This window comes from Geotrypetes seraphini, chromosome 8, assembly GCF_902459505.1.
Source record: "Geotrypetes seraphini chromosome 8, aGeoSer1.1, whole genome shotgun sequence".
NCBI classification, from domain to species: Eukaryota; Metazoa; Chordata; class Amphibia; order Gymnophiona; family Dermophiidae; genus Geotrypetes; species Geotrypetes seraphini.
The window spans coordinates 27,389,445-27,401,934 of NC_047091.1; the positions used below are offsets into that span (position 1 = coordinate 27,389,445).

A 12,490-nucleotide genomic window follows, 5' to 3' on the forward strand; every position below is an offset into this window, starting at 1 on the left:
TTTTTAAATGGCACTGTCTGACCCTTAGCAGTAATCTGGTGACATCAACAGGTCAGATCAAATGGCCAGTATTGTAAAATGTACCTTTTCTTTCTTAGAGATGGCAAACATTACTTATCATTTTGTCAGCAGCTGAAAACCTGACCCCTCCCCTCTAGGGTTACCATATAGCTCCAGAAAAAGGAGGACAGGTTGAGACATCCGGGGATGTCTCAGTCCATCCTCTTTTATCTGGAGCTATACAGTAACCTTACTCTCCCAGCCCCTGCCTCTCCGAAGCTAAATATAGTAAAACTTCAACCACTGACTCTTCAGTGATTAGCAAGTCATCATAAAAATTTTGTAAATTAACTCCCCTCTTCCCCCTCCCCACTCCCACTCCCACTCCCACCCTTATTTCCTCTTCTTCCTCTCCTCTCCCCAACCCTTTCCCTTCTAGAAAAACTTTAATTTTAAATATTTACCGTCACTGGCTGAATTAGCCACCAGTAATCACTGCCGGACCATGTCCAGGCACCAGCATTGAGCACTGGGGGATAGATGTGAGTGGGTGGGCTGCCGGAGGTTATGTTGGCCCAGTTGATATTCAGCCAGGGTCCGCAAAACTCTCACAGCACTGCTATACATAGAGTCAGGGGTGACATTCTCAGTCTCTCCTAGGGACACCACAGCAATGGTGATTACCGTAGTAATTGGGGGATACTGTTGCTTTTGCCTTGTGCTATGAGTTAATACTATATTGTTTATTGTGATAAGGGATATTACAGTGTTGCTCAGTTGTTATCCATATGTCTACATCTGGATATTGCATTATTACCTACTGTATTAGGCTGGTCCTTTATTCATCCTATGAAAATGGATTCCCTATTATGATAATGGAATTATTTAATATATTTTGTACAGAACATATATCTGCAATAAATAATAAATAACATATACATTTTATATAAAATAATATTAACATTACAGGGAACAATTACTTATCTGGTATTTTATATAAAATAATCTGTAAAAAGGCAACTTGGTAGGTGACCCACAGGGAGCAGAATATACATAAGAAGTGAAGCAGTTGCATTTGGGGTGCAGAAATCCAAAGGAGCTGCATGCAATAGGAAGTGAGAGGCTGACGTGCACAGAGCAGGGAAGAGAGCTCGGGTGATGGTGACTAAGGATCTCAAGATGGTGAAACATTGTGACAAGGCTGTGGGCCAAGGTCAGAAGGCTGCATAGAGAAAGGAGAAAGTGGTAATGCCCCTATAGAAGTAATTGGTAAGACTGTGTTCAGTTTTGGAAGCTGTATCTTGCCGAGGACGTAAAAAGACTCAAAGCTCTTCAAAGAAAAGCATCCAAAATAGTAAGAGAATATGTATGAGAACAGACTTGAAAACTTGAATAGGGAAATCCTGGAGGAGAGGGCTGACAAGGGACATATAATACAGACAGTAAGGAACAAAACAACCTTTGCCAAAAGCAGAGGGCATGAAATGAAGTTAGAGGGAGGGGAACTTAAAAGCTACCTCAGGAAGCGCTTTTGCATGGAGAGTCTGGCGTGCTCTTCCCGGGGAAGTGCTGGAATCAAAAAGGTGTGGGAGAAACACACGAGTTTCCCCATATGTCATGAAGATGGAATAAAAGTGTGGAGCATTTCCACTCACAGTAAAAAACAAAAGAGATAGAGAGAGACATGGTGGGGGATAGTCCACATTGGGGAGGGGGTGGGTATAATCCTGGTTGCCTGTCTGGGTAGACTGGATGGGCCATGCTAGTTTTATCTGCTGTCATTCACCATTCAGCTGTTGGAGATATGTAAGTACATAAAAATATTCATGTAATTATTTTCTACATTGTAGTATTTTAATGTTTGATTTATATTATGTTTGTTTTACATTTTTATCATTTTGTTGCCATGGAATGTTAAAGTAAGTGCACGTTCTGCAAAATACATCAGTTTGGTTGTCTTGTAGATGGAAGCTAAAGTCGTTTTCACATTTAATTCTCTTAAGAAAAGGAAGCAATCCTCTGAAACTGAGTGTATCCCTTTCTCTTTCAGTGTTTCCATGTTCCTTACTCAGCATTAACCATGTTCATCAGCACAGAACAGAGTGAGCGAGATTCTGCCACAGCATACCGTAAGGGTTTTATCTTTCTTTACTATACAAATTGTAGTTCTCCCTTTTCCCTATCGTTCCAGTCTATATTGAGAGTCTTTGTCTCTCATCATGTTTTATATGATTGCCTGTATTCCCCTATTTTAATTGTAAATCGCTTAGAATTTTATGTAAAGTAATCGATCAAATTTTAATAAACTTGGAAACTTTCCAGCAATACAGGAAACATAGGACATGAGAGCAGATACAGGCCATAACCACTTGGTCTTCAGCCTTCTACATTATGACTGAAATAGAACAATGGACAATCAATTTTAAATTGAAATTAAATACAGAAAAGACAAAAGTTTTCTTGGCAAGCCCAAAGGATAAAATTACTAGAACATCGTTACACCTAAATGGTCATGATCATCCGATATCTAAAACTATAAAAATGTTAGGAGTTACATTGACCATGGTTGAACACACGAATTTAGTGGCAAAGAAGTGCTTTTTTGCACTATGGAAATTAAAGACCATTAAAAAATATTTTGACCCTTTATCTTTTAGATTGCTGGTTCAGTCATTGGTTGTATCCATATTGGACTACTGTAACATCATTTACTTGGGTATACCTAAAAAAACTGAGAAAATTAAGAATAGTGCAGAATACGGCCATCCGTTTAATATTTGGATTGAAGAAAAGCGATCATGTTAGTCCCTACTACAGATTGCTGCACTGGTTACCAATGGAGGCACGAATAATGTTCAAGTTCTCTTGTACTTGTTTTAAGTCGGTTTGGGGAATAGCCCCTACCTATCTCTTACCTCATTTTGTGCTATACAACCCCACTAGGGTAATCAAAAATTGTAATCTTTTTGCCTATCCAAGGATCACTGGTTGTAAATACAGGTCCTTTCTGGATAGAACTTTTATGTTTCAAGCAAGCAAACAGCAGTCTTGGTTAGGCAATTACATCAATGGTGCCAGGTTGACTTATGGCGCATTTTGGAAAGAAATTAAGACTGCATTGTTTGACAGATTTATCTCCTAAACAGAAATCATTTTAAAATTAATAATTCTATACTGACTATTCTTGAGAAACATGTTATACTTTTACTAATTGACCTGTATAGTAACCCTCTATCTATACGCTTCTATCCCCTTTTTTCTTCAGGAAATTGTCTAATCCCTTCTTGAACCCCAAAACCATACTCTGTCCTATCACACCCTCTGGAAGCGCATTCCAGGCGTCCACCACCCTCTGGGTGAAGAAGAACTTCCTAGCATTGCTTCTGAATCTGTCCCCTCTTAACTTTTCCAAATGCCCTCTCATTTTTGTAGTTTTTGAAAATTTGAAGAATCTGTCCCTCTCCACTTTCTCTATGCCCTTCATGATCTTGTAAGTTTCAAGTTTGAAGTTTAATGTTCATTTGATGAATCGCTTATAACAATATCTAAGCAATGTACAATTTAAAAACCATCAGAATGTGGTAATACAATTAGATTAACAGAAATTTTAAACAAAAGACAAATAACATTGGACAGACATGAGAGGATGGGGAGGAGGGGGAAATTTTCAATTTTTATATTTAGAATTTAACATCAATGGGAAAATACATTGGGTAGTAGCGGGTTTTAATAAAATGAGAAGAATATGGAAACCTGAAGTATTACTTTTCATGCATCAAATGCATCTTGAAATAAGTATGTCTTTAAAATTTTCTTAAAAGAGACAAGGTCTGTTTCGTTTTTAATAAAATTTGGAAGAGAGTTCCACAATGTAGGGGCTTTCACGGAGAACATATCATTGCGTCTTGTGCCTATTATTATCCCAGGACAAGCAGGCAGCATATTCTTTACGCATGGGTGACGTCACCGACGGAGCCCACGGTACGGACCTTTTTACTAGAAAGTTCTAGTTGGCCGCACCGCGCGTGCGCGAGTGCCTTCCCGCCCGACGGAGGAGAGCGTGGTCCCCAGTTTCTTCGTTTCCGCGGAGCGAAGAAGACGTGCGTTTTTCAACTCCGATTGAAAACCTCTTTTTGCCTTCCCGCTCGCGTTCTTTTTTCGTTTATTTACCTTCGGGTTGCTTTTTTATTTCATTTCCAAAAAAAAAAAAAAAAATATTTTCTTTTTGTTTCGTTTTTTGTCTTTGCCCCGGCGGGGCCTGTTGTCACGATCCAGGCCTCGGGGTTTGATTTTGCGGAGGCCGTGTTTCCATTCATGCCCCCGCAGCCCGGTTTTAAGAAGTGCCAGCGGTGTGCACGCCCGATCTCCCTCACTGACCCACACAATTGGTGTTTACAGTGTTTGGGACCGGAGCATCGGGCGGACTCGTGCACCCGCTGTGCCACTCTTAAAAAACGCACTTTGAAGAATCGCCAAATCCAGCAAAGTCTGCTGTTCGGCACCGGCCCGACTATGGACTCGACTTCTTCAACTGCGGCACCATCGAAGTCGGCACCGACCACCTCGACACCGCCTGACATCACATCGGCGCCACCGGCGCCAGGTAAGCCGGCTAAGAAGCCTTCCACCCTTGAGCGCCCTCCCACCTCGGTGGCGACACCGGCTCTTTCGGCTCCACGCCGAACTAAAAAGCGCTCCGCTCCGATATCGGTGAGTGCCTCGTCATCGGCCTCCTCATCGCCGGAGCGTAGAGCGGCACCCATGGAACCAAAGCAGAAAAAAGTGGTTCCGGTGCCACCCCTGGATGACCGCATTGCGGCCATCCTCCAGGATAAGTTGCAGGAACAACTCCAAACGCAACTTAAACAGCTCTTGCCCTCTATCCTGGCACCGCTGCTTTCGGTACCAGACCGGCCCGAGCCCCACACCGTCCAACCGGTATCCACGCCATCGGTACCTATGGACCCATCCATGCCCATTCTCTCGGCACCGCATATCCATGCCCATGCCGAGGCCGTCGCTCTGACGACATCCGATCCTCCTCGGGACCGAGCGGAACACCGGTCTTCCCGCGAACCTGACCGGCACCGTTCTTCCCGGGACCGAGACAGACACAGGTCTTCATCCCCCGGTACCGTCTCGGTACGCTCAGGCAAGTCTCGGTCTAAAACTCATCATACCGAGCCTTCCACTCCAGTCTCTCGGCACGCACACACCGATGTCAGAGACCCGGACCTCTGGGAGGAATCTCCCCTCGGTACCGAGGAGGATGCATCGTCGTCGGACGAAGAGCCCTCGGCCCCCGATACCACATCTAAACCTGAGCAATCTTCTTTTTCGAAATTCCTCAGGGAGTTATCGGGGGCCTTATCTTTGCCTCTGGAATCTGATTCCAAGAAATCACAAGCTTTCCTGGAGGCATTTGATTTCGATCAACCCCCTAAGGAGTTCCTGAAGTTACCCGTGCATGACATCCTACGGGAAACTTTTTATAAAAATTGGGAAAATCCATTAACTGTCCCTGGGGCACCCCGTAAACTGGATAGCCTTTACAGGGTTATTCCAATCCCGGGATTTGATAAACCCCAGCTGCCCCATGAATCTCTCCTGGTTGAGTCCACTTTAAAAAAGACTCAAGGCTCCAGTGTCTATGCCTCTACCCCTCCTGGCAGGGAGGGCAAAACTATGGACAAGTTTGGCAAGCGGCTCTACCAGAATGCCATGCTTGCCAACAGGGCAAACAATTACTCTTTCCACTTTTCATTCTACCTGAAACATCTGGTAATGCAACTCTCCGCCATGCAAAAGTACATGCCGGAGCACAAGGTCCCACTATTCCAGCAGCACATCTCCAGCCTGCTTCAACTTAGAAAATTTATGGTACGCTCCATCTATGACTCCTTTGAGCTCACCTCTCGTGCATCTGCCATCGCTGTGGCCATGCGCCGCCTGGCCTGGCTCAGGGTCTCTGATCTGGATGTCAACCATCAGGACCGACTAGCCAACGCCCCATGTATGGGAGACGAATTGTTCGGAGAGTCTCTGGATACCACCACACAAAAACTCTCCGCCCATGAGACCAGATGGGATACTCTCATTAAACCAAAGAAGAAGGCCCCTCCTGCTCGGCCTTACAAACCACAGTCTTCTTACCAGCGCAGGTTCTCCGCTAGGCCGCTTAACCCGCCTTCACAGCAACCTAGGCGGGCTCGCCAACAACACCACAACCAGGCTCGTGCACAGTCTAATCAACCTGCCAAGCCTATTCCTCCTGCCAAACCTTCTCAGCCCTTTTGACTCCTCTCTCCAGGGCTTAGCCAGTCTTCCACCCTCATTGCCTCTCCCTCAACCAATCGGGGGCAGGCTCCACATTTTTCTCAGCCGTTGGGAGGTCATCACATCGGACCAGTGGGTCCTCAACATCATCCGCCACGGCTACTCTCTCAACTTCCAGACTCTTCCACCAGACAATCCTCCCGTAGAGTCTGCTTCTCTTTCAACTCACACCCCCCTCCTCCTGAGGGAGGTCCAATCCCTCCTTCTCCTCAATGCCATCGAAGAAGTACCTCTGGAACAAAGGGGCCGGGGATTCTACTCCCGTTACTTTCTGGTTCCAAAAAAGACAGGAGACCTACGTCCCATTCTCGATCTCAGGGACCTCAACAAATGTCTTGTCAAGGAGAAGTTCAGAATGCTCTCCCTTGCCACGCTTTACCCTCATCTCTCTCAGAACGACTGGCTATGTTCCCTGGACCTCAAAGAGGCCTACACTCACATACCAATCAATCCAGCTTCACGTCGCTACCTAAGATTCCAGGTGCACCATCGCCATTATCAGTACAAAGTGCTACCTTTTGGCCTCGCTTCATCACCCAGGGTGTTCACCAAATGCCTCATTGTGGCGGCGGCCTTCCTCAGGTCTCACAACCTCCAGGTGTTTCCCTACTTGGACGATTGGTTGGTGAAGGCACCTACTTCTCCGCTTGTGCTACAAGCCACTCATCAGACCATCTCTCTCCTCCACCTCCTGGGGTTCGAGATCAACTACCCCAAGTCGCATCTGCTTCCCACGCAGCGCCTTCAGTTCATTGGAGCAGTTCTCGACACCACACTCATGAGGGCGTTTCTCCCCTCCGACCGTCAGCGGAACCTGCTCCGCCTGTGTCGTCAGGTGCTCCTTCATCACTCCATTTCTGCCAGACAGATGATGGTCCTCCTGGGCCACATGGCCTCGACGGTGCATGTGCTTCCCCTGGCACGACTCCACCTCAGGACACCTCAATGGACTCTGGCCAACCAATGGTCGCAGACCTCGAATCTTCTTTCTCATCCCATCTCTGTGACATCGTCTCTTCAGCAATCTCTACAATGGTGGTTGAACTCCTCAAATCTTTCCAGGGGCCTTCTTTTTCATCTGCCCCCGCATTCCATGACCATCACCACGGATGCCTCCCCTTATGCATGGGGAGCTCACCTGGGAGACCTACGCACCCAAGGTCTTTGGACCCCGCAGGAGCGTCTTCATCACATCAATTTCCTGGAACTACGAGCCATGTTCTATGCTCTCAAGGCCTTCCAGCACCTTCTTTGCCCTCAGGTTCTGCTCCTGTGCACGGACAACCAAGTTGCCATGTACTACATCAACAAACAGGGCGGCACCGGATCTCGCCTCCTTTGTCAGGAGGCTCTTCGCATTTGGACCTGGGCCACGGCCCGCAGTCTCTTCCTCAAGGCTGTCTACATCCAGGGCGAACAGAACTCCCTGGCCGACAATCTCAGCCGCATCCTTCAACCTCACGAGTGGACTTTGGATCCTCCCACGCTCCACTCCATCTTTGCTCGCTGGGGCACTCCGCAGGTGGACCTATTCGCAGCTCCTCACAACCATCAGCTGCCCCAGTTCTGCTCCAGACTCTTCTCTCCTCATCGTCTGGCCCCGGATGCATTCCTTCTCGACTGGACGGATCGGTTCCTCTATGCCTTTCCTCCTCTACCTCTGATGTTGCGGACTTTATCCAAACTCCGCAGGGATGGCGCCACCATGATCCTCATAGCTCCCCGGTGGCCTCGTCAACACTGGTTCTCCCTCCTGCTTCAGCTCAGCTCCAGGGATCCCATTCCTCTACCTGTGTTTCCTACTCTTCTTACACAGCAACATCAGTCTCTACTACATCCCAATCTGTCTTCGCTCCACCTGACAGCTTGGTTTCTCTCGGGCTGACCTCTTCAGGAAATCTGTCTCAGCCTGTCCGTCTCATTTTGGACGCCTCCAGGAAACCGGCCACCCTCCAATGTTACCATCAGAAGTGGACCAGGTTCTCCTCTTGGTGCCTCCGTCATCATCACAATCCCACCTCTTTAGCGGTGGAAACTGTTCTGGACTACTTGCTCTCCCTGTCCAACGCAGGCCTCAAGTCTACCTCTATCAGAGTCCATCTCAGTGCCATCACGGCATTTCATGAACCTGTCTTAGGAAAACCTCTCACGGCTCACCCTCTGGTTTCCCGATTCATGAGGGGCCTCTTCAACATCAAACCACCTCTGAAGCCTCCTCCGGTCGTCTGGGACCTGAATGTGGTTTTATCTGCCCTCATGAAACCTCCCTTTGAGCCGCTTGCCACAACTTCGCTCAAATTTCTGACATGGAAGGTTCTTTTCCTCATTGCCATCACCTCTGCCAGGAGGGTTAGTGAGCTTCATGCACTGGTTGCCGATCCACCGTTCACTATTTTTCACCATGACAAGGTGGTTCTGCGCACCCATCCAAAGTTCCTTCCAAAGGTGGTCTCAGCTTTTCACCTCAACCAGTCCATTGTGTTGCCTGTTTTCTTCCCGAAACCTCATTCACATCCCGGAGAACAGGCATTGCACAGCCTTGACTGCAAGCGTGCCCTGGCTTACTATCTTGATCGTACAAGGGCTCACCGCTTGTCCCCTCAGCTCTTCCTGACCTTCGACCCAAATCGTTTGGGTCGACCGGTCTCTAAACGGACGCTATCCAACTGGCTTGCAGCTTGCATCGCGTTCTGTTACGCTCGGGCCGGTCTGTCACTAGACGGCGCTGTCACGGCCCACAGGGTAAGAGCTATGGCCGCTTCTGTTGCTTTCCTCCGTTCCACACCCATTGAGGAAATCTGCAAGGCGGCCACCTGGTCCTCAGTTCACACATTCACTACTCACTACTGTCTGGATGCTTTCTCCAGACGGGATGGGCACTTCGGCCAATCTGTACTTCAGAATTTATTTTCCTAATGGCCAACCATCCCTCCTCCCTCTTTGTTAGCTTGGAGGTCACCCATGCGTAAAGAATATGCTGCCTGCTTGTCCTGGGATAAAGCACAGTTACTTACCGTAACAGGTGTTATCCAGGGACAGCAGGCAGATATTCTTACGTCCCACCCTCCTCCCCGGGTTGGCTTCTTAGCTGGCTTATACTAACTGGGGACCACGCTCTCCTCCGTCGGGCGGGAAGGCACTCGCGCACGCGCGGTGCGGCCAACTAGAACTTTCTAGTAAAAAGGTCCGTACCGTGGGCTCCGTCGGTGACGTCACCCATGCGTAAAGAATATCTGCCTGCTGTCCCTGGATAACACCTGTTACGGTAAGTAACTGTGCTTTCTCAGCGATGGGATTGAGAGCAGTTGTGATGAAGAGGATCTTAGGGAACGAGATGGTCTGTATGGGATAATCATTTTTGCTATAAATTGGGGTTTGTTGAAGCTCAATGTTTTATATACCAAAAATAAAATTTTGAAAGTTATTCTATGAGTTATGGGAAGCCAGTGTGATTTAATAAGTAAAGGAGTGACATGGTCGAATTTTTTTGCATTGTGAATTAACTTGACTGATGTATTTTGGATGATTTGGAGACGTCTATTTTCTTTTTGTGTTATGTTAATTAGAAGAGAATTACAGTAATCCAATTTAGAAATGATAAGAGAATGAACTAAGATATTGAGTGATTTAGAATCTAAAAAAGTAGAAATGGAACATAAGAGCCGTAATCTGTAAAAGCATGTTTTAACTATTTCGCTAATATGGTTATGAAATGAAAGATCTACATCAATTGTTACACCGAGAATTTTAAGCTTAGAGACCGTTTCTATAGGAGTGTTGTCAAGAATGAATGGTATTTTTTGAAGTATGTCTCCTTTCCAAGTGAAAAGCATTGTTTTTGTTTTTTGGGTGTTTAAAACCAATTTGTTATTGTTTAACCAGTTTTTTATTAGTTCTAATTTATCATTAATTATTTTTATTTCTTCTGTATTTTCTGGGTTGAGAGGATGCATAAGTTGGATGTCATCAGCGTATGAAAATGTTGTAAAACCTAATGACTGTGAAATCGTGATAAGCGAGGATAGGAAGATGTTAAATAGAAGAGGAGATAATATAGAACCTTGTGGAACGCCAAACGCTGTTGAGAAGTTTTCAGAATAGGTTTCGTTGAATTTTACTCTCGAGGTACGGTCCGATAAATAAGATGTTAACCATTTTAGGACTTGGCCTTCTATCCCTAATGATTGCAGTCGATTAAGAAGAAGTTCGTGATCTACAGTATCGAAAGCTGCAGATAGGTCTAGAGAAAAGAGTGCAACAGATTTATGATGGTCGAGAAAGTAATGTATGTTAGTAACGAGACCTATCATAGAGTATTCAGTGCTGTGATATTTTCGAAAGCCGGTTTGGTTGGGATGTAACGCATTAGATGATTCGATGAATTCTGAAAGCTGTTCAAAGACAAGTTTTTCAGTCAGTTTCATTAAGAATGGTAAATTTGAAATAGGGCGATAATTGGATGAATCATCTTGACTGGATTTGATGTTTTTTATTATTGGTGTGACTATAGAAGTTTTCCAAGCGGTAGGGACGGTAGCTGAGGAGAAACTATGATGTATGAGTGATAGAATAAAAGGACCAAAGTAAGGAAGAAATTTTTTTAGATAGAACGGCGGAATAATTTCTGTAGGAGAGCCTTTTAGATTTATTGATTTCAAATGTCTTTCGATGTCGTTTAAGGTTGGAATTCTGAAGTTTGTACATTTGGCTGTTGGAATAAAGTTGTTTGTGGTTGAGTTTTCTAATGTTGATGAAATTGAATTATTATTTAAAAGTTTTTGTCTTATTATGGTTATCTTTTGGCAGAAATAATCTGCAAGTTCTTGTGCTTTTAATATTGATTTTTAACTAGATATATTTTTTTTTTTTTCCGGGTTTACTGATTTTAGAATATTGAAGAGAACGGCAGTATTTTTGGCTTTTTGAATTTTGTTGTTATAATAAGATTTTTTTGCCTGGATAATTTCGCGTTTATAATAGAGAGAAGTATCTTTGAATTTTTGAAGGTTAGTGGGGGTTTTGGAAGAACGCCATTTTCTTTCTATTGCACGAAGTTGAGTTTTTATTTGGGATAATTTTTTAGAGTACCATGGGTTTTTTAGTTTTCCGTTGATTATTGTTTTAGTGATTAATGGAATTTTAGTATTTAATATGGATTCTAAGTTTGTGTTCCAGTAATGAAGCTGATCGTCAATGGTTTCGAATGGTGGAATAGTAATGAGAGAGCTGAAGATGGGCGAGATATCAGAACTTTCTAATTGAGGAAAATCCCTATATGAGAGTGTTTTGGTTTTAGAGGAGTGGTTTGATTTCCATTGCTGGGTGAAATAAAGATTTAGAGAGATCAGTTTATGGTCGGACCAAGGAACTGGGAAAATATTCGGGGTAGAGTGAGAGATTGATTGGGAAGAAGGAATCAAAATCATATCAAGTATATGTTGGGCTAGATGAGTAGGTTCATGTATCAAAGTTTGCAGATCTAAATCTTTAAGAAGTTTGATAGTATCTAAGGTGTGTGAGTTATTAAGATTATCAAAATGAATATTAAAATCACCCAAAATGATTGGATAATTGGCAGTTGAACAAAATTCAAAGAGTAAGTTATGAAATAATGATAGTTTTGAGATGTCTATCGGAGGAGGAATATATAATAAGAGAAGATCGGTTTTATTAGAAGAATTAATTTTGAGATGGAGATATTCAATAATAGAATTATTGACGGATTGATCCTGAAGTTTAATTAGATCTTTGAGAAAAATTATGGCTAGTCCACCGCCTTTGCGGTTAGGGCGGTGGTTCCATATAAAATCATAATTAGGGGGACAGCAAAAGGAAAGGTAGGCTTCCTATCCATCAGATAGCCAAGTTTCAGTGATACAAAGAATGTGTAGGTTTTGTTGAAGAATGGCGTCTTTTATGAGATGATATTTTGTTTTGAGTGATCTTGAATTGATTAGACCTAATTTTAATTTTAAGGAGTTAGAGTAGTTGTATGATTGAGGAGATAGTATAATTTGTGGATGAGGAGATAGTGTAGTTTGTAGTGATAAATCAGATGATTGAGGTTGAAAGGTTGGAATAGATAAAAGTGTATGTGGGGTTAATCTTGGAGGTTTGTGAAGAATCGGTCTATTATTTAGTTGAACTTGGATTT

The 12,490-nt window shown here is 44.3% G+C and overlaps 1 protein-coding gene across 1 annotated transcript in view; it reads left to right on the plus strand.

The window, feature by feature from the left end:
- MFSD2A (major facilitator superfamily domain containing 2A) overlaps positions 1-12,490 on the plus strand; it is a 56,477-nt gene that overhangs the window by 22,395 nt on the left and 21,592 nt on the right. Inside the window, exon 5 of the mRNA XM_033956057.1 lies at positions 2,051-2,129. Within this exon, the coding sequence (XP_033811948.1) occupies positions 2,051-2,129 (79 nt within the window). The remainder of the gene's footprint in view (positions 1-2,050; positions 2,130-12,490) is intronic.